Raw genomic sequence first — 23781 nt, forward strand, 5'->3', positions numbered from 1 at the left:
TTGGTCTTCCTCTACGTGAATATATTCCTTCGCACCAATATATTCACTATCTCTCCTCTGGACATGTCCCAACCATCTCAGTGTGGCCTCTCTGACTTTATCTCCAAGGCCTCTAACATGTAATGTCCCTCTGATGTACTCCTTCAGGATCCTATCCATCCTGGTCACTCCCAATCAGAACCCTAGCTACCTCAAGTTCTCTCAAAATAAACTAATAAAACTAATATTGAACTACTCAAGTTCTCTTTTTAGAGCGTGTAATGTGTTACCGGTGTGCTTGAGTGTGAGCAAGAAGACTGAGCTGTATGAATTTTGTTGTGTGAACATTTTGAAAGGAACCATCTAAAAATCAGGATGCAGTTTATAGTCATTTTTCCAATTCATGAGTTGTGAGTCAAATGTCATGTTCGATAAATGTACACTTCATCATGGAACTTTTTTTTTCTACTGTATTTGCAGTGTCTATGTATTTTAACCGTACCAGCATAGTAGCAGACCTTACCTGGCTCTTTTGTTGATATGACCGGTGCCAACGCTGGTTGTAGAATCCAAATTTATAGATTGAACTTAAACTGGATTTGAAAAATACATTTTTAGACACTGGAGGTTTTGGTGATTTCAGATCGATCCATATTGAAGGGTTTAAATATTGAAGCTGAGGTTAAAGTTGCTGACCGAAGGTTAACAGATTAAATTATGGCTTGACCAGTCATAGCCAAGGTGCCCTTGGACCATATACAGTATGGACTGGAGGGATGCCCAAGCCTCAAGGATGCCACAAATTGTTGGGACTTGTGTTGTACAACATTCAAAAATGTGTTTGGGACAATGAAAGATGAACATAAAAAGATGTGACACAATATATTTATACAATCTTCTTTGTCTACACAGGGTAACCAGGACACACCAACACTCCCGGATCCATCCATGGCCCAGACGTACCCGTCAGCCCAGTTTGCTCCCCTTCCCCAAAATGGCATTCCCACTGAGTTCACAACGTCGCACCCTCACCCACATCCGCATTCACATCAGCACCCAGCACCTCAAGACTACTCGGGTGTCCAGGCCTCTATCGGCGACCATCCACTCAACATGTACCAGTCCTCGCAGAGCCACAGTGACCAGAATGGATCAGACACTGGCAGTCAGCCAGTCACTGGCACAGCCACAGTAAGGCATGATTGCAAAAATTGTTATTGAGGTTTGCAATTGCAGGGTTCCAGAGTTTTAAGATGTCAGTGTAAAGGAACAGCAAATATGGATATTATGACTCGTATATATTGCTACTGTATGTTCAAAGTTAGGAAAAGAAAGCCACGACTGTGATCCTTATCAAAGCTACTATTGGTTTAAAATGTAAGTGTATGCATTGTGGTGAGTGTTGTAGGATTCTTGTGTCAAAGTAATTCAACAAGAATCTATATTAGAATAAAAGAAATCAGCAGCATTAAGAAGACTGGGCATCTGGAGGCCTCATCAGTTTTCCCTCCCAGTCTGGCTGTCTGCTCTCCTCCTTCCCCCACATCACTGCCTGATTTTTATTTTTCTTTCCTCATCTTTGCCACGTCCTCTCTCTCCCCCTCTCTTTCTGTCACTCTACACGCTTCAGCTCCTTGCGCCAGCAATGAAACATTCCCAAAATAACATGAAAGCAACATTAACACCTGAAAGCAGCTACTTGGTGATATTAATATAATAATTTGATGTTGACTGAATTGGGCCAGACTTATTTATTTTGTAAAGGATATAAAGATGGGGTCTAAATACTGTAGGCTGGAGCATTTGGCCCAAAAGTCACTGCCTGCTACATGTTATACATATAATACATAGTTTGAAACCAACATATGATAATATTGGGGTGGTGAAAAATAATGCGACACCATATACAGTATGTATTGTGACACCAACCCACACGTCTCAAGTCAACACTTCCTCATTCCTCGTTACAAGAACGCAGGATGCATTCAGAGACACTCTGAACATCACAAAAATGGCTATATAAAGTATCTGTGTATGTTAATAAACAAGAAAATTAAAGAAGTGGATATTCATATCACTCACGTTGTGATGTAAAATTATGTTGGAAAATACTGTCGACTCAAAACAAGTACATGATGTCTTTGAACACAACTCCTCATTGCTCATAATGACATGGTTGAAAGTGTGTTTCAAATTGTGTGCTACTGTTGGACAAATAGATTTTTAGACTGTGTTTATCGTATGGCTTCATTGACATATTCAGTTCATTTGGATCTATTAGTAGTACAAACCTGACCAGGGAAAAAATAGCTACCATTTACCTTTTGCACATTTGGATCATAATGAGGTTTTAGATAGACCTACAAGATGCAAAACCAAGAAGGGGGAGTGTGACAAAAAGTATCGCTCCAAAAAGTAAAACAAACTTCAAAGGGCCTTAATTTGGGTTGAGATTTACACATCTTGCAGCTCAGTGCAGGTGTCATTTTTTGGGGTCTGCCACTTGACTTTTTTGTTCTGTAATGCTTGGAATCTTTCAAAAAATGTAGAATGACTTCATGTCTTACTGCATCCAACCTCAGCAACAATGGCGTACTTTGAGAGGTCTTGCTCATGCAGCACAACAATCTGACCATGCTCAAGAAGAGAAAGCTTCTTAGCTTTAGCCATCAGGAGGGCATGACCGTATGAATGCCTGACAGAAAATGAGAATTTTGAGCAGATTTTGGCATTTATAGCTTCTGGTGTTAAACTTTTGATCAGGTGAAAAACGACTTATTTATTAAGTTCCAAATGTTTATTGTCTCACTCCTTGTAGCTCTACTTAAAACCTCATTATGGTCAAAATGTGCAAAATGCATTTTCTAGCAATCTTTAATCTGGTTTTAAGATTTTGATCAGGACTGTATGCCGTATTTTCCAGACTATAAGTCGCACTTTTTTACATAGGTTGGCTGTTCCTGCCACTTTTACTCCAGAGCCACTGGTAAATGAAAAACTACATATGTAATTTCACAGACAGCCACAAGAGGGCACTCTAGACTTTCACGCCGATATCTCCTACTCCTTAACGATTCAATATTTAAACAGTAGATGTTAGCTTACAAAGACAACTGAGAACGACAGAACACAAATGCTCCCCAAAAGAAAATCCTATTTGGCAGACTACAAGCTGCAAGCAGTAAAATTTGCAGCTGAAAACAGTAATCAAGCAGCAGAAAGAAAGTTTGGAGTAAGTGAGAAACTTGTTCGGGACTGGTGTACTGCGATGAAGTTACTGTACTTAAAACTTTTTGTTACATAAACACTGGACCGCTTTTCTGTTCATGTATATTTTTCGTGGAGCTGAATAACCATTGTGTTAGCATATCTTACACCTATTCAGCCTGTTCTCCATTCTTATATTAATGTTAGAACTTGCCTTCCAAGATGACATAATGTCTGTTTTGGTGAAGTAATTAGTAAATACATTTCCTGCAAAAAATGCAACTTATACTCCAGTGCAATTTATATATATATATATTTTTTCTACCTAATTGTGCATTTTTGGCCTTGTGCGACTCCAGAGCGACTTATAGTCCTGTTATTTATTTTCTGTTAATTAAATATTGTTAAAATAGGCACATTTCATGCATACCGTAGTAGTTATTGGTGGTTAATCGTCATTAATTCATTTTAAAACTGTGATTAATCTGAATCAAAGTTTTAATCTTTCCACAGCCCTGGATAATAATATGATAGCATATGATTACAAACAAAAAAGCTATATTATTTTATGTATAATAAATGCATAAACAATTCAAATAAATTTTTCGCATCTACGGTAACCATCAGTCTCCCCTTTACTTTGATGTCAAGATCATCTGTATCAACTTTGTAGATGCACAGAAAAATTGTATTTGTTATTTTACCAGATTTTAAAAGGTTACATTTATTTTTTGTTCGTTTTTAAATATAATACCTATAAATCCCCCCCCCACCCCCTGTCTTAAGATTCTGATCAGGAATGTACAAGCACTCTATTTTATACTGCTTCTCCATATTCACCGGCAACAATGTTAGCTATAGTCTCAGCTTGATATCACCAACATGTCACAGAACACGCTGCTTGAGCCTGTCCTCGCTTCCCATATCAGTTTCTGGTGCCAAACGGGACGAGATGCTGCGTGTTTGCTTGTTTGTGTCCTCACTGCAAGTGTAGGCGGATGTTGCCGCCACCAGCGAGCTTTGCACAGATGGCAGTTGTGGCTGTGTACGTGTGCACTCCTTCCCGTGTTCCAATGTATACTTAGGCATTGCGTGTAAGACGCACAGTCTGCTGGCCTTATGCTGCTTCTTTTCAAGCTCACACACCCACACAAGCACACACACACACACACACACACATATTTGTGCAGTCTGTATTTTTAGATGGCTTGGAGCCTGGGACTGCGAGCAGGAGACAGAGAAAGAAAGACATAGATGGAAGGAATGAAAGCATTGTTGCATGTGGGCATGACAGCAATATCTGTTTTTCTTACATTATTTTTAACATAAAAGCATCTCACCGCCCTATTTTATTTGTTTCTGTTTGATCTTATCACCTTTAAAAATACCACTGTATTCTAACCAGTGTTGACTTTAGAAATACTAACTCTGTTATTGTTTCCAGTCATTTGTAAACAAATTCATTACTATTTCAAATGTTCCAACATTGTTACCGTTACCGACAGTGATATGTGGTAGGTATGCACAATCTCTATCAAGGACATCACTTTAAGGGCTATGACATATACTACAGTGATTTCAAACTACAGTATACCATACACAAATATACTGCAAACAAATCTGACACAATCTGATGTAAATTTCAGCATGTTTCCACATTACCATTTTGTGACACACAAGACTATGTCACAAAGACGTTTGAATAAATTATACAAAATGGTGGAACCTACGTATCAGGTTCCAAAATATAGCACCTCAATATGCACCAAAGCATTTTGCTGCATCCAAAACATTTTATACATTTTATTGTGTTAAGAAATGTCCGAGAGCCAGATGCAGTCATCAAAAAAAACCCCTTCCTGTTCCCTATTCTAGCCCTAGATGGACCAAATCAACATGAACCAAACATAAAGAGTTTGGGGCTTGGTCAGCAACCTATCAGAAAAGAGGCAGACATGTTCATCACTGTTTTCCAAAGTCAAAGCTCATATGTCTGTGGATATTCTCGTTCATCGGGGTTATTGTATTCTCGGGGCGTTAAATTGATCACAAATGACTGTTCAGGTTGTTTTGGAAGTTGTTTTGCCTCTCATCTGAGCAGGTTTCATCAGTTCAAGGTCAATGACCCGATGGAACAAACACTAGTCTGACTCCTTAGGATAGCCCTACTTTGATACAAAGATAATCGGTCTGCTTTCATGAATGACAAAGTAAAAAAAAATATATTCACATTTGAGAGGGTGATATCGGAGGGAATTTATATTTTCTACAACCTATGAACAGGCTGAGCCTGGCCCTTTAAGAGGAATTGACTATAATAAGTTGAGTGTTAGTTATCTGCTTTAGCACGAGGCGGCGGTGTCTGTTCTCACTCTTCTGTCTAGACCGCTCTTGGTGCCCTGATTGGCTGTAGACCATTCTCAATCAATGTCCTTCATGCCATCTGGCTTCCAAACTAGCTAACTATGTGATCTGCTTGCTAACCGCCAATACTGTAGACAATAGAAAAAACAGAAGCTAATGAAGAAGCAATATGTTTTAACAAGGATATAAAAACGCTTCAGCTCAACAGGTAAAATATGAGTCACTTAATTTCTTGTGTGCAGCCTAACAGGTCGATGACTAAAATTCAAAGGAAATGCGAACTTTGAGAGTGTTTAAACAAGAGAAATGTGATAAAATGTTAGTGCCTGTCTGAGAAAAGTGTAGAAAGTGTATGCCTTAAAACATATAATCATTCATTCATTCATTTTCTACCGCTTATCCTCAAGAGGGTCGCGGGGGTGCTGGAGTTTAACCCAGCTGTCTTCGGGCGAGAGGCGTGGTACACCCTGGACTGGTCCCCAGCCAGGCACATATAGACAAACAACCATTCACACTCACATTCATACCTATGGACAATTTGGAGTCGCCAATTAACCTAGCATGTTTTTGGAATGTGGGAGGAAACCGGAGTACCCGGAGAAAACCCATGCATGCACGAGCAGAACATGCAAACTCCACACAAAGATGAAAACATATAATAATTGTACAAAATATAGTTGGTTATTTCACAGATTTCAATTATTGCTGGCTATTTTGGGAACCTATCGCCCTCTGTAAATGAGGGAATACTGTATAGGTAAAAAAAAAAAATTAAGAAAGTTGACAACAGTCAGTAATCTAAGGCAACAGACTTAACATCTGTCTGTCTGTCTATCGATCTATCTACCAATAAATCTATTTTTTTCATGTTTTTATTACTACTGAAGATGTGTCTGCAGGTGGCCAATGTATTGTGTGTTCTCCAGCAGACAGATGATGCCTCCCAGACAGACAGTCATCCAGCAACACAGACCGTACCTGAAAACACAGACAGCAAAGCCCAACCCAAAAGACTTCATGTGTCCAACATCCCCTTCAGATTCAGAGATCCAGACCTCAGGCAAATGTTTGGCGTAAGTATACCTGACATCCAGTGTCAGTTTTAGTTATTTAGGAAAAGCAATGAGGAGAAACTGTTTAATGCAGCGTTTTTTTGTTTTTAATTCCAGCAATTTGGCAAAGTCTTAGATGTGGAAATCATCTTCAACGAGCGTGGCTCTAAGGTGTGTGCTTCTTATTTTCTAATCATGCCACTTGTAACTTTTTATATATAATAACATGATTGGTTACAACGTGTGTTATGGAGCATGTGGAAAATACTTGGATAGAGGTAGCCTTTCAATTTTGCCATATGACTTTGACAAGTCAAAGGAGGAAAAAAAAGAGACAATAATATCCTTGAGCCTAAGTGTCCCCAAGGTTTTCACAGAACAAACTGCTTAAGTGCTGAGCAAAAAGATGTACTCAGTGATGAACTCACATCAATAATGAGTAACAACATTTGTATATTGATGAAGATATTTTACATTCTGTATAGACCGTAGGTGTGTTCAAAGATAATTAAATATCTCCCATCTCAATTACATTAACAAACTGGAGGGACATGACAGATCAATAGGGCAACATTGAGATACTGTCCTTCGGTTAGTCCTCTTGCTTTGCACAGTTTATCATATTTATTTAGTTTGCCTACTTTGCAAAGCTAAATATACTTTTTTGGGTTATTGGATATACAGAAAAAAAAAATCACAAATGTTTGACATACTTTTTAATAAACCACAAAGTTACTGGAAACTTACATAAAATACAAAATAGAATTCAGTTAAATTGATATTAAAAGTATTTGCTATCAATGCTCCTATTAAATAAAATTGAAAAGGCATTTGTATACAGTACTTCAGACACTTGCATTAAAAGTGATTACATCCAGAATGGAGCCAAAGAAAGTTGCGAGTGCCAGTATTTGATAAAGAAATTGAGAAACACTATTAAATTCAAGAAATAAACCATGGAAAAATACAAAGTTGTCTGAGTTGGTCTCGATGCCAGATTGTGTCTTTGTGAAGAATCGCATATTTAATGATGATAAATGTAACCTTAATGCTCGTGTCACCAAAAAAAGTTAGAAAAAACAACAAAAAGTTTTCCATTTCCCCGTTACTACCACGTGCTGCAAATGCTAGAACTACAAATGCTACTTTGATCCATTCTAGTCTTCAATCATGCTAAGCTTTGGACCGTGTGAGACAATCCCTTGGCCAGTGGCCTAGGCTATTGTGGTGTTTTAAGACATAGACTGTCAACTGGTTGCTAGTTGGTGCATGTCTTTACAATCCATTAATATCAGGATTTATGCCTGATTCTTAGAGATACCAATGTAAGCCTGTTACATTGGTTTATCTTTCACAACCCTATCAACCAAACACAGCCATGGACTGACAGCGAAGTGAAATATTGTTTGAAAAATTGTTTTAAGGGGAACTTCAATTTTTTTTGTCGATCATTCACAAACCTTATGTGCAACATGAATATATATGTATTTCCCTTTTCTGTGCATTCTAGCACGAGACAACAAATTAATATGAGGTAGCTAACCATGGACATCATGGGAAATACCTATTTTGATGTTATAGCCCCCTTGCAGTGCTTGACATTTTCCCTGCGGTCTGGCATTATGAAAGATAAGGACAGCTGATGATAGAAGCAGTGTCCTGTAATATACATTCAGTCCTAAATTTTGCTTGATCAAAACATTATTAAAACAACTGTTCGCGAAATGTGCCAAAATCCAAAACCAAAGAATCTGATGTGGTTAATGCCGTCTTTTGGAAATGTTAAGAGGCTACTCTGCTTTGTCTGCTCAAAAGCCTCCCATACAGTCAGTGGGGGTAATATAAAAAAATATATTAAACAAACTACAAACCAATACACAGTATCCATTAGCATTTTGAAGTGGGAGCATTCTCAATGAAACATCCTGCTTCTTCATCTTTCTTTGTTTTGGTGACAAAAAGTGTAAAAAACTGTAAATATTTCAACATTCGAGCAAGCATTTTACATAAAAAGTACACCTTTCAATCATATTTTGTACACTGAAATCATTAGAAAAATTCATTAGAAAAAAAAACACATACAATATGTCTAAATAAACCTGTTGTTGTTTTGTGTTCTTCTTTTTCATGCAGGGGTTTGGATTCGTAACATTCGAGCATAGTATGGATGCTGACAGAGCCAGAGAGAAATTACATGGCACTGTGGTCGAAGGCCGAAAAATAGAGGTGCATGTCCTCATATGTATTTTTGCAACCTCCCCCCCTCCTTTGTCCTCTATTGATGTATTTGTGTGTCTGTGTGAATGTTTATGTATGTGCATCGACCACAACATCCAATCTTATCGTTCTTGTGAAATGGCATTCAAAAGTCATCCAAGATATTAGTTTTGTTTGCAGTTGCATTATAAATCATAAAGGAATGTTGACACAAACAGTAACTGTTCCCACTTGTTAAAAAAATCCCAATTGTTTATATGTATTTGTAAGAACATTAATTTTGCTTAATGTACAGTTGACTTAAAAACACACTATTTAATTTCCTAATGAGGCTTGTGAATTTGAATTTGTGAACCCATCGTTAAGAATGCAATAATATATATTATATACATATATAGTAATATATACATATATATATAATAAATCCGATATATCCGGTGCAGTCTCACATGGAAACTGGAGCCTATCCAAGTTGACTATATGAGCACTCATGAAGACACTTCTGAAAACCTGACCTCCATTTTCTATGCCACTTATCCTCACTAGGGTCGCGGGGGTATGCTGGAGCCTAACCCCGCTGACTTCGGGTGAGAGTACACCCTGAACTGGTAGCCAGCGAATCGCAGGGCACATATAGACAAACAACCATTCACAGTAACATTCATACCTATGGACAATTTGGAAAGGCCCATCAATCTAACATGCATGTTTTTGGAATGTGGGGGGAAACCGAGAGAGAAAAAACACGCATGCAAACCCAGATCCCAGATCTTCCTGATCTCTTGACTGTGTGGCCAAATGGCCACTCGGCCACTATCCGGCCACATAGACATTGACAGTGGTGTGAAAAAGCATTTGCCCCTGATTTTTTAAATACATTTCAATATTAGCCAATGACAACACAACCAAACATAAAATGCTGTTTCTAAATGAAACTTTTTTATTATTAAGGGAGAAAAAAATAGCTCTGTGTAAAAAAGTTAAAACATAACTGAGATTAATTCAATGTGGAAGAGGTTATAAAGCCATTTCTAAAGCTTTGGGACTCAGCAAACCAAATCAGAGCCATTATCCACAAATGGCCAAAACAGTGGTGCAGTGCAGTGAAACAGTGCTGAACCTTCCCAGGAGTGCAAACAAAGTGCAGCGACAACTCATCCAAGAGGTCATAAAAGACCCCACAACAACATCCAAAAAACTGCAGGCTTCACTTGCCTCAGTTAAGGTCACTGTTAATGACTCCACCATAATAAAGACACTGGGCTAAAACGACCTGCATGTCAGAATTCCAAAACCACTGTTGAACAAAAAGAACATTAGGCTTGCCTTAATTTTGCCAGAAAACATCTTGATGATCTCCAAGACCTTTGGGAAAATATTCTGTGATGTGACGAAAACTTTCAAGTTTTTGGAAGGTGTGTGTCCCATTACATCTGGGGTAAAAGTAATGCCAACAGTAAAATATGGAGGTGGTAGTGTGATGGTCTGGGGCTGATTTGCTGCTTCAGGACCTGGAAGACTTGCTGTGATAAATGGAACCATGAATTCTGCTGTCTACCAAACAATCCTGAGGGAGAATGTCCGGCCATCTGTTGGTGACCTCAAGCTGAAACCAACTTGGGTTCTAGTCAAAGTTCTGACCTGAATCCTATTGAGATGCTGTGGCATGACCAAAGATGAGTGGGCCAGAGTGCTGTAAGACTCATTAGATTTCAGGACATTCAATTTTTCACACAGGATCATGTAGGTTAGGATTTTTCTTTCCGCTTAATAATGAAAAAGTTTAATTTAAAAACTGCATTTTAAATTAGCATATTTGACGATCTGAAACATTCAACAAACGTGCAAAAAAAAAAAAGACATCCGGAAGGGGGCAAACACTTTTTCACGCCTCTGTATGTCATCTGCAATATTTTTCTCCGTATTTACAAGGGCAAATGGATGACCTTGGTCCACATAATAACATTTTTGTCTTTTTCTGACTTTAATCAGACTGGCTGATACTGTTCACATATAGAACTACTCAAAAATGTGCATTGGCCCAAATCAGGCCACTTTATTTTGTTTCCTAAGCCATGATCACTCATTTAATTAACAGGACTTAAAGTAACAGGAGTGAGGTAGGGCATAGAATTTGCAAGCACGTGACATGTAGCACATAGCATTTATGCTAAAAGCAGCAGTGTTTCTTTCACCGGGTTGCAAGTAACCGGGCTGTGCTTATGTTTTAGCGAGGCCAAATTTGTTGCTTTAGTGTTCTGTTTTATGAAATGGCATATTCCGGCCTCGGGTCGCTCACTTGTTTTTGGCATTACTTCCATTTAAGTGCTTGTGATGTGAAGTGTCTTTCGTTTTGCTAGAATCTGTTTTTCCTGCTGAAAAAAAACAGACCGGCTACCAGCATAGACCAGCAAGACCAGCATACGTTGTGTTTTTGTGCTGGTATGCTGATCTCAGCACGAAAACACAACATATGCTGGTCATGCTGGTCTCCAGACCAGTGTACCAGCACAAAAACACAACGTATGCTGGTCCGTAGACCAGCATGAAAACATAACATATGCACAAAACGCATGCTGGCCTATGCTGTTTTTTCCAACAGGTTACCTTTTAGCTAACGTTCGTCCAGTTCCATGGACATGTGTTTATTGATATAGCAACACAGACTCAACCCAGCAGCCCCCAGGATGGGGAGCCTGCAGTTTTAAAAGGTTAACCTAATAGATGTTTTTACACTCTGGAAGTGGCAGGGCCGGCAAACTGAAGGTTGTGGGTTCGATTGTCTGCCCTGCCTTGATCATGTCAAAGTATAATTGGGCAAGATACTGAACCCCCAGTTGCTCCTGATGCTGCGTCATCAGTCCGTAAATGTGCTAACAGTGAAAAGTGCTTTGAGTGTCTTGGCTGTGGAAAAGCACTATCCAAGTGAAAGACCATTTAGCATCAAAGATTGTCACTTTTTCTGTACTTACCCCCATCGATGTAAGTGTTTTTAGATAAGGGAGGGGTCCACAGCAGCACTCGCTGTTCCTTGAGAAGCGTGATACATGGTTACTTTCAGATTTTGCAAAAGACTCTTCACTGCATTTGTTGCAAGTGACTTTTTGAAAGAAAGTATCTAGAAGCGTCAGATTACTCGCAAATTACAGTTAAAAAAAAAAAACTCACTACTTTGGCAGCACCAATCGCTCATGCTCCATCCTCTAATTTGGATTTGGAATATAATGTGTTGATGAGCAAGGGCAAACAAGTCTACTGTATTTTTATTTTGTCCAAATGTATTTGTGGTTGTGTATGTATGGGAAACACTGAATATGGAGCCTTACATTTGTTTCTTCCTTAGTCAAGAAATGTAAACCTAAACCGCCTCTGTTTGATACCGTGGACTCAAGCAAATGATCCGAGCAGAGTGGGTGCACAATAACAACTTAATATTCTGGTAGGGTGCATATTCTGATTTCCATATTTATATGACAAAATATTCAAGATGATAGAGACGGGGGTCTGAGGCAGGTGTTTAATGAACATACAATGACCTTGATTGAGAATTGGTCATCTGAAAAAGGTGTTTACATGTTTCAAAACTTTCTAACGTGCTAAATTTAGTAGACTGTGTGGAATACTGCAAGGGTACTTTGTGGCCCTACAGTGCCTCTAGTGATTAGTGCCTCTATTAGTGACGATAGAGAAACATGAACCACGCTTTAGGTTTTCACATTTGTAGCACAGTACTTACCAAAAGCTACACAGTGAAAAATATATGTATAAATTCACAGCTGACATTGACTGGATATTGTTAGTGACATAGAATATTACATAATGGAACACAAATATTCAAAAAATGATTTATACTGTTCTGAATGTCTGTGATTTTTAGATTGTGTTAGGCTTCACTGAGATGTAATAAGAAGTTTAAAAAACCAGGGTCGGGAACCTTTTTAGCTAAGAATGCCATGTAAGCCACATATTTTAAAATATAATATTTTTAACATTGAATACAACTAAATGCAAGACCAACAATACTGAAGCTATGCAATAATAAATAAAAATCCTTCTTGCCATTAATGTGACTTGTGATCCTGCATGGTTTCTGTAAATTTAGTTTCTTCTGTTTCTTTTCACAATCTTCTTCGTCAAATGGGTTGGCTCTGCAGAATTAGCTGGCTGACTATTAGGAGGAAAGTTCACTTCTTAACATCTCAATGACCTGTGTAGGCTACAACATTATCCAGTAATACTTAAGTTTTGGTGTTTGAACCAGAAAATATCAGAAGAGCCATCTGGAAAATGGATGGATGGATTAAAATGAATCACCTTCTATATTTTCAATGTTATGAGTTCATTGTCTTGTTAGTGCGTACTCGGGTTCAGATGGTAGGGTTCAGACTTGACCAAATGACCTGCACCAGCAGAGCAATCACATGTAATAACTGTTTATTAGTTTGCTTACTCACTCCCGGTACTGGATGATACAATCATGTATAATCTTTACATTACAATCAAGCAATAGTCTTCATATAAACTATTTAAGGAAGAAGTGTAAATTACAATTACGAAATATAAGGTGTGGTTTATCTGTAAAGATATGCAGAGTGTTGTTCATCAGCCGATCATGTGACCAGAAAGAAAGTCACTGAAGTTGGTTGCATTTAAACTAATAGTGCATATTATGCTATAATTTCTTTATTATTATTATTATTATTATTATTATTATTATTATTATTATTATTATTATTATTATTATTATTATTATTATTATTATTATTATTATTATTATTATTATTATTAATATTATTATTTATTTTGGAAGTGGGTCCATATACTGTATATAATCTGGTGTGGGGGCACAGAATTTCACACGTTGCTGTATCCATTTGTAATCTTTGAATATAATTGTATCATATTGTTCTAGACTAGATTAGATAGAAGTGTAATGATCCCCTGAACATGGGGCCTCAGGGAAATTCAGGTTCCAGTAGCAGCAACACTATATGAAGTATACAAGACAGTGGCAATAGTAGCATAGCACTCAGTGTAAACAGGTAAAAAGAAAGTACGTACATGTATAATAATCTGAAAGAGAAAGAGGTCAGAATCATGGTCATGTCCGAACTTTTTATCATGTTCGTTTTCACTTCCATGGTGATGGCTTTCCTTTTCTTTGGTGCACTGCCGCTTGGTAGGCATAATGAAGTCCAAAAAGTTAGCTAATAAGCGATACAGTTTTTCTTTTGTTTAGCTGTGCAGGCATACACTGCATCCTTGGGCTGTGTGTGGCGCATAATCTTCCTCTGGTGTGCAATATAGCTCGTTTTTGAACAAGTCTTGTGTCTACAGACAAAAAAAACTTTTAACCAATTTATTTATCTGAGCACTTTCGTCACATTGGAACGTCGTAAACCAAGGACCCCCTGTAAATTCAAACTGTTTTTCTCTTTACACCGTCCTGACTCATATCCTACAACGGAGTATTGAGGCCACATTGTGAATGCTGTATATATACTGTATATACATATATCAGGTGCTCCGATCCATTGGCCACCGATTGGTATCGGCAAATATCAGTGAAAAAGGACGATATTAACATCGGCCAATACTTGCCTTAAAAATGCAGATCTGTGATTTTGAGAATAAAGTTGTAGATTTACGAGAAAAAAAAGTAGTCAAATTCCGGAGAATAAAGTAATAATATTATGTATCATACATGCCCGTAAAATAAAATAAAGCAAATAAAGTTTTTTGTCATGAATTTACAACTTTATTCACGCAAATTGTATACTTATTATTTTAAAATTCATCATAACAGGCACTGCTTGAGACAGCTATGAAAAAAAGGGGAGCATTTAACTCTTGGGATTTTGGTGGGGGACGCGGTAAGTAAGGCGGAAGTTCGAAGAGCTAGAAATGCTAATATTTGCAGTCATTGCAGTCTTAATGCAGTCTTTTTTGCTGCGACATTACGAATAAACCAAGAGGAAAATGTCCTTCTTCTTGAAAAGCTATGCTCTATTTTCCCTCTGACACATACTATGACCTGATGACTTGTAATATTTCGTAATATGACTTTTTAAATGTAAATTTATAACTTTATTCTCGTAGTATTTGAACTTTTTCAACTTTCATGAATCTACAGCTTTATTCTTGATAATTGTACGACTTCTCAAAATCTTAGATTTTTTTTTCCAATGCGGGTATAGTCAGTCGTACATATGTGAATTGTGAGGACAAAAATTTGTGTAAAGGTTAAAGGGGACTGCACTTTTTTGGAATTTTGCCCATCAGTAACAGTCCTTATGTGAAACATGAACACGTATTTCTTTCCCGTTTTTTTTTTTTATAGCATGAGGAAATGAATTAATATCAGCTAGCTAACAATGGATTGCATGGGAAATACCTATTTTGACGCTAAAACCCTCCCAAAAAAACAACAAAAAAAAAACGAAACACCAGCAGTGTTCCATTTACATAACTGACTTGTGTATTGTTATTGTAGCAGCTAACATGAAAAACTACTGTATATTCATCTGGCAGACTAACACAACTCCTCGCTAGCCGCTCAGATGGAATTGTGGATACCCAGCTCTCAATTTCGCTACAAAGACTCAACAAGATGCTCGTTTGCCATCATTTTTTTTTACTCAAGGACTGGAGCACACGTCTTGTGCTGGAAGACACAGCTATCCCAAGGCATTTTAAGTGTTGTCGGAACTAGCATAAGTACTATGTGTATGTGGCTATGAAATAAGTTTTGGTAGTGTTTCAAGTTATCATATTTCGACAAGATACTGCAACTATTACATGGTATCATCGATGTACATGTTAATGTATGTTCACAGCATAAGTATGTATCAAACGATGCAACGTTGTTAGTCGAAATAGTTGTGTCCCAATGACGTGAATTGTTAGCTATCTCATATGAACTTGTTTTCTTGTGTTATAATGCACAGAAAAGGGAAAGAAATCTGTCTTCATGGTCCCCAAAAATGCAGTTAAAGATGAATTGAATAGAAAATAGCATTCAGCGTTGATTTTCCAAAACATCAATGATAAGATCCAGTTTGATCTTAGTGGTGAATGGAGAGAGAGTGGCCTGCGTTATGTTTTGTTCTATTTTAAGACAGCAGAGAGCTGAAAGAGAGAGTTTGCGCAGTGGAATGATTGCAGAGTTTTCTTGGCCATCTGAATAAGATGATGCTTATTCCTTTCTCATCCCCTCCTTCCCCCAACATCCTCCCAATGGTAGCTTGTTTAGGGCCTCATCCAACAAAGTTACACCGGTAACGGTACACAAAAGTGGGCGGGGCCAAAAGGTTTGGGAATGGTAAGTGTGGGCGAGCAAGCCATTCTGACAGCATTTTCTCTCTCTCCTCCTCTCTTGAACGTTTGCAACACTAAAACTCACTTGACATTTCTTTTGGAATTGTGGTTGGGTTGATGCTGTATATTGACATATTTTCTTGCGTGACAGCGTACATGTTCATTCACTAAGTGTTCTCCTGGAATTGCGTGTACAAGCGATACTGACTGAGACATGATTCATTTGCACATCTCTCCGAGATTGTTGGAAAATCATTTATCAATTGATTTTGTTTTTCAAGATAATGCACCCTTTATTTAATTTGCCATTTTAGTTTTCATTTACATTTGGAATGACTTGAATGGTTGATCGACCGACTTGATTACAGTATACTTCTTTTTTTTGTTTTTATGATTTTTACATTATATTTCCCATTGCAAGTAGAAAGGCTGTTGTCCAAGTATGAATGCTTTTGGTGTTTTCATTACAAATGTTGTCATTTTCTTTGATTGACTGGATGTTGCATAATGCTCCTGGCATATTTTCGTCTTCCTCACCCTATTGACATTTCTTCCTGCCCACTGCATGCCACTATACAGTATGTTCACAAAACATAATTCGCCAAATGCATCCATTTTTTTTTCTTTACTTTTGTCTGTACATTTACCGAAATGTCACCGGAAGAGGAGAGCATGTGAAACATGATAGAAAATATGCAAATGTGAAAGAAAGGTGATCCTTTTTTTGGATGTGTTTTTTCAGTGTTTCTGAATGCAACTGTGAAAACACAAATGACATGAGTGTTTTGTCATGGCGTTCTTCTTCCATTTTTCTTTGTTCACACAAGGGGACAAATGCATGCAGACTATCACAAGCTGTCATCTCCAGCTATGTTACTGTTATAACTCATGGAGCTCTCTCTGCCTGCTTTAGGTCAACAATGCAACAGCCCGAGTAATGACAAATAAGAAGGCTGTCAACCCATATGCAAATGGTAAGGTTACCTTAGATTGTGTTGATAGACATCTACTGTTCAAATTGGTTGTGACCTGGACCACACTGACGTATTTACAGCCAATTAATTGCGACTGATACATTGTTGAATCATCCATGTTTGAAGTCAGCACATAGGATACTGACAACTGCAGACTTACGTCTTCAGCGAGCTAATGCAGTAACTTTTGAAATGTTCATTTCATGTCATTTCAAGTCAACTCATAAGAATAGTTATAAGAATTCAGTGCCATTTAACCCTTAATGACTTTTTAAATTGTTCATTCTAATTTATCTGTCTCCATCACTGCACATGCTATATTGTGTTTTTTTGTCCTTTTTTATTTATTCAGTCATGTATCTTTAGTCTGGATTAATTGTAATTTATCTTAATTTGTAGTATTATTTTCTACTCATTTTTTTTTACATTATTAGAGCCCATCCATCTATCTATTTTCTACACCGCTTTTATCCTCATTAGGGTCGTGAGGGTATGCTGGAGCCTATCCCAGCTGACTTTGGGTGAGAGGAGGGGTACCCCCTGGTCGGGTCGCCAGCCAATCACAGGGCCACCACCGTGCAGCCTATTATTGGAGCCAGCTAGACATGAAATAACACACCTATAGTCAATTTTACACATGTCGTACCCAATACAGTAGACATAAAAAGAAAAAGACAGGTAAGCCATGTTAGACCGGTATTCTGCTTGAAAATAATTTTGGCAAAATATATATAGAATTATGATTAATAATGGGCCACCACAAAATGATTTAATAAAATATTTTGGAAAAGATTTTGTTCACATAACCACAAAAACACAAAAAGTGAACAAACTTTGTGCTGACAAAAAGTAATTGTCATCACAACCAAATATTATGTGAACGAATTGCTGAGACATGAAGAAGGGTGTCGTTTCTGCCTACTCCTTTTCGGATATGTGAGTAAGGCGTTAAGCATGAAATGAATCATGACCAACACCAAATGAACTGAGACAAGTGTACTTGAATTAAAATGAATATCTTTCCAGAAAGATAAAAATCACGACACAAGCCCCAACTGAACATTCAAACTGACCACATTAAAACTGTTTTATCATTCCTACTCAGTGTCCTTCTTTGTCTTTTCTTTTTCAGGCTGGAAGTTAAATCCAGTGGTCAGTGCTGTCTATAGCCCAGAATTCTATGCAGGTAGGAGGACATGCCCTTCTCCATTTGTCACCCTCTCTTTAATCATTTCCTTGTTTTGCAGTTTCTTCGACATCTCCATTTTTTCTTCCCTCTCATTTTAACCTTTTCACCTCTTCCTCCTCTGCTTCCCTCCCAAGCAACATGCAACCAGGCAAATTCTGTTTATAGCCTCAGAACTATGTTGATTTGCACAAATATAACAACAGACTGTCATCTCTTCTGCGGAACAAACACACATTTTGCTACCCCCGCCACCGCCCACACGCCACTGTTAATCTTTGTCATCCCAGCATTCATCTCCCCCCACTCCTTCATTAATGATGGTCATTAAGGTGAAAAAGACCTGGATTTTGTGTTTAGAACCTAAGAAAAACAGGAGTACAATAGATTGGTGAAGTGAAATAAAGGACAAGAGGGAAGGGAACATAATTGGCCATTATCTCACAGGACATTAAATCATGTGAAATATATTTTCTAAAATGAAATCAATAATTTCAATTTCCCAGTGGGGTCATTATAAAAATCGTCCTGGACTTTTTGAAATTCCAGAATGGCTTTACATTGATTGCCTTTGTCTTACTTTTCAAATATCCATAATACATATTGGTGTGCATACGCACATGGAAGCAAATGCAATGGATCACAATTCTTTTTCTCCATTAGTGTGTCTGTGTTTGTAGAATACATTATTGGAAAATTACCATACAAGATAAATATTGGATTTGAACTGCTCCAGATGATGTTGTAGTGTATAGGTTTGGAGTTTTTAGGGACAATGTACTCAAAGATAATGGGTTAAGCTACTACCGAGAGGACAATGTTCAAAACAATGTGGTAGGACACCAATCTGTACTGACGAGGAAACAAGAACAAGCATATGAACAACTACAAATAGACAGCCAAACTGATTGTAAATTTTTAGCCCGCATTCCATGTTTTGTTTATACACGGCTAGATTAACTGTGTTGTGATGTCATGTGCTTTGTGTCCATGCATCACAATCGATATCATCGTGACTCAATCGACAGTTGTCCGTCTGGTCTAGCTAGTCTTTTCCCGTTTATTTTGGGTAGGTGTTTGGGTTTGTTAGCGCTAACAATTCTTAGTTTGTTGTGATGCAATCTCTTGGAGCAAAGTCCTCTTTTCCGTATACATGAAGCCTTTCCATCAATGGTAGCAATGTATGCCACTCAGTGCAGTAGAAATACTCAATTTTTGTAAGGGAAAGTCCACATTTACACTCATGCCGGTGACTTGCCCCACGTTTGCTACCAAGTTTCACTTTCACTTTTTGCAGGCTCAGCTTCTAAAACCTCTCGCTCATCCTCCAAATATTTGGGCTCAAAACGATAAGATTCTGGATTCTCATTTGTCCAAAAGTGGGCCCGGCTCTCACAAAGTTTGCCATGATAAGTAGTAGCAAACAAACATTGTTGACGAAAGTAGCGGTAGTCCCTGTCCAAGAAGTTCTGGTGATGTTTAAAATGATCAAAATATGTCATCATGAATGTACTTGTTACTGCATTGTCACAACATGTTCCACCAATTCTGGCGACTTTTTTCTTAAGCTTTTTACAATGCAGCTAAATTCTAATCTCATGACATCTCTAATTGTTTAAATACGGTGCCACTTGCAGATCGGGGGGAAACAGAAGCTCTTTCTTTGGCAGGAGGCAATCACAAGCTTGTCAACCCACTGGAAAACGCAGGAGGTCATTGCTCAGTATAACTGTCTGACTCACGGTGTCATCTTACAAAGAATGCTAAATCCATCACACAGCAACTTAGCACTTAAAAAGTAGCTAAGAAAGTTATAATACAAGTATCAATACAAGTTTAAAATGAAAAAAATGCAACTATTTCAACGTTTTCCAGTAATGTATTGCCTCCATGGGTGTGCAATGATGTCAGCCTCTCTCTAGCTCCAACAAAGGCATTTGTGGAAAACTTTTAGTTGCTTTCTTTCATTTTAAACTCATATTGGTACTTGTTTTTTCATTATTATGTATACCTTTTGAGTGTTACATTGCTGTGTGATAATTTTAGAATTCTTTGTAAGATGACAGCGTGGCCTCTATTTTCGTAGAGTAAGTGCGGCGCTCCTGCCCTGTGCCGTGTCTATGCCATAAATAAATAAAACCATAAAACGTTGTTGGAGGTTTTTTAGACGGCTTTAAACTCGAAATAGGTGTGTCCCATGATCTACATGGTTAGCGGATTCATATTAACTGTTCAGGAAATGCATCTGCTCATCTCACATAAGGATTGTGGATGATGGGCAAAATTCCAAAAAGTGTAGTTTTCTTTCAAGAATGGACTGGGTCACATAAGTCCCTACTTGAAGGCCAAGTTATGAAATGTACTGATGATGGTCTTAATGTAAGGCAGAACAGATTATACCTATATTAACTTCTCCGACTACACAGAATTCTTGAAGGAAAGAATTATATGAGAATAATTAATGGAAAGTGTAATAAAAAGAGGACAACTCTTTACTCTTTATTTTTATTCCTGTAGTGTCTTGCAGGCATTGAGATGCATTACATTAAATTACACACACATTACCATAAAGCAATTTGGCCCACCTACCTATCCATAAAGAACAAATGCCAGCCATGATATAGAATGTGGATAGCGATGGAATTAAACTAGATAAGGAGCAGTACAAATAAAAGGTTATAATTTCTAAAAAAAAAAAAAAAAAAAAGTTAAGTAAAGTTAACTCCAAAATTGAGCTACACTGTCTTTCTACAAATTTAGTATAGTTACTGACTTATGGGCATATTTGTAGTGACAAATATATATGACAAATATACATATTTCTTGTTCTCAAATTTTCCATCATTCATCTTCAGTCCCAGGCCAGTTCCCAATGGATTTTGCAATGTTACAATCACACGAAATCACAAAAATTCAACCAAATATTGACGCCGTCGCTATTTTGTCCAATCACTGGCTCATACAAATTTAGTGCTCCTTCATACAGACCGCTGTAAGATGAGAGTGTCAGGGCAAGTACAATAAAAATGTTAAACGTTTTTGTTGAAAATCTAACCTTCACCACAGTGATTGTATATACATATACATAATTATCCATCCATTTTCAATGCCACTTATCCTCATTAGGGTCACAGGGGTATGCTGGAGCCTATCCCAGTTTTTCCCTGGACTGGTTGCCAGCCAGTCTTTGTATCTTGTAAAAAAAAAGGCTTATGCTGTTCCTGAAACTGGCTCATGTAAACGTTGTGGGGGGCATACAGATTTGAAATATGAATGTGCCTGAGGTGCTACTTTCACTTTCTCTAGTTTAAAGAAAGTTCTTTATTCTCAAGGAGCAGGTTGTTCTGTGCATAATTTTTGCTGTGTGAAAATGTTCCAGATCGATGGAGGATTTGTGTGTTTGTGTGGCTTTATGGATTATTCAAATTGCCCTTTTTTGGAGCAAGGTTTAGTGGTTATTGTGTGCTTTTATAATTATTTTCTATATTTCTCCTCAGTAATTCAAATTTAGGTAACACCAGGGAAAAGAGTGTAGAGTGATTTGTGGTCCAGGCATATTTAGTTTTTTTTCAGTACTGAAGTGTTTATTGACACTATGGGCTCTATTTTGGTAGCGCAGCGCAAGGTGTAGCTGGGTGGCGGAACGTGGTAATTTGTGGTAATTTCATCCAGCGCACCGTTGGTAATCAGGTGCACTAGGCTTTGGCAAGATGGGTGGAGGAGTCCACATTTTCAGCTTGGCCCAGTGAACATTCATTCATTTTCTACCGCTTATCCTCACAAGGGTCGCGGCCGTGTGCCTATCCCAACTGTCTTCGGGCGAGAAGCAGGGTACACCCTGGACTGGTCGCCAGCCAATCACAGGGCACATATAGACAAACAACCATTCACACTCACATTCATACCTATGGACAATTTGGAGTCGCCAATTAACCTAGCATGTTTTTGGAACGTGGGAGGAAGCCGGAGTCCCAGGACAGAACCTACGCATGCACGGGGAGAACATGCAAACTCCACACAGAGATAGCCGAGGGTCAAATTGAACCCGGGTCTCCTAGCTGAGCGCTAAACACTCTCCACCATGCGGCATGCACACACTATTTATTGGCGAATGTGTGTGTACGTGTTTATACGTATACCAAGTACTTCAGTTTAGTATGGTAAGCTGTGTAGCATTTTCCTGCTTGCAGGACCTTGCAGGATCATACAGAGCGCTATAAGATGAGAGTCAGGGCAAGTACAATAAAAATGTTTAACGTTTTTGTTGAAAATCTAACCTTCACCACAGTAATTGTATATACATATACATAATCATCCATCCATACACCACATTTTGGTCTCAACTCGTTGACACCTCCGTGCACAGACCCTGCAAATAGAACTGTTGCCCCCTACTGGGACAGAAATGCAATGCCTATACATCTGAAATTCACACACAAGATGCATAAGACTTTGCATCTTTGCATCTAAGATCTGTAGCTCCCGCAAAAGAAAGCAAAATATGTCGATAGACGTCTTTGGCAGTCAACTACCACATTTCACTGTTGTTAATGGCAACAGCCTTGTAACGTTTGAAATAATAATTCATTCCTGTTATTGGAAAACAATATAGCCTTAGTAAACTTCACCCAGAGTGTTGGTTGGTTTGAGTGTTGTTCTCTTTAAAAGCTTCAATATGTCCATTTTGCCTTTTTGAACTGATGCAGTTTCAGCTTGAGGTAAAATGTAATATACCTAAAAAAAACATCTTGTCTGAATGTCATGAACGAAACATTTTTAGTTTTGTTCTTCAGTTTTATTATATGTGCTCGGTTTCATTTAGGCTGCAATCAAAGGTGAAGTCATGCAATGTCGGGAAGAGGTATCAAGGTAACTATCAGGGTTGCCATAGCACAAGGTCTTTAAATCAAGGTGACAAAAGATGAATAGCAACAATTATCAACGTTACTCCTCTTCCTTTCTCTCTTTGAGAAACTGTTATGCTTTGGTCCAAACCTTCCATTTTTCATCGGGTCAATAAATGATTCACTGTTTCTATTACCATTTCATTAGAGCGCCCTTTTGAAGAGTTGCATAATTAGAGGAGGAAATCATTCCTCAGTCTTCCTCTTCACCTCTCTCAAATTACTCACAGTGTCTTAACCCATTTAGATTAGAGCTAAGGTACCCCAGTCACAGTCCACTTCATTGGAGCTCATATTTTCATTTCTTTTTTTGTCACATGGTTTCCATGTCATGTGTATACCAGACATTTTTGACAGTCTATCATGAACCCTGATATCTGCTGCATGTTTATTCAATATATATAGAGTTGGTAGTATATACAGTATGGGGTGGTGGAGGTGACATAGTCCTGTGATTCACAACTGGTAGGTTGCAAGGCTCCATTATGGATAGGTCTCCGACGGCTAGTCAAAAATTACATTAAATTATGTAACATGGAAAAAACCTCAAATTGAGCAATACAGAAAGATTTTGTGGTCTT

The 23781-nt window shown here is 38.0% G+C and overlaps 1 protein-coding gene across 14 annotated transcripts in view; it reads left to right on the forward strand.

Moving 5' to 3' along the window:
* rbfox1 (RNA binding fox-1 homolog 1) overlaps window positions 1-23781 on the forward strand; it is a 209782-nt gene that overhangs the window by 150287 nt on the left and 35714 nt on the right. For 11 of the 14 annotated variants that reach the window (XR_009119601.1, XR_009119602.1, XR_009119600.1 and 8 more), the window contains 6 exons: window positions 892-1170; window positions 6477-6623; window positions 6720-6773; window positions 8736-8828; window positions 17050-17110; window positions 18243-18296. Coding sequence is in view for 11 of the 14 variants with exons in the window: in XM_058049648.1 (XP_057905631.1) it covers window positions 892-1170; window positions 6477-6623; window positions 6720-6773; window positions 8736-8828; window positions 17050-17110; window positions 18243-18296 (688 nt within the window). In the remaining 3 variants the exon portion in view is untranslated. Of the gene's footprint in view, window positions 1-891; window positions 1171-2947; window positions 3212-6476; window positions 6624-6719; window positions 6774-8735; window positions 8829-17049; window positions 17111-18242; window positions 18297-23781 lie in introns of those variants that run through there. The other 3 variants (XM_058049645.1, XM_058049653.1, XM_058049654.1) reach the window with 3 other exon arrangements.

This window comes from Doryrhamphus excisus, chromosome 15, assembly GCF_030265055.1.
Source record: "Doryrhamphus excisus isolate RoL2022-K1 chromosome 15, RoL_Dexc_1.0, whole genome shotgun sequence".
Classification (NCBI taxonomy): Eukaryota; Metazoa; Chordata; class Actinopteri; order Syngnathiformes; family Syngnathidae; genus Doryrhamphus; species Doryrhamphus excisus.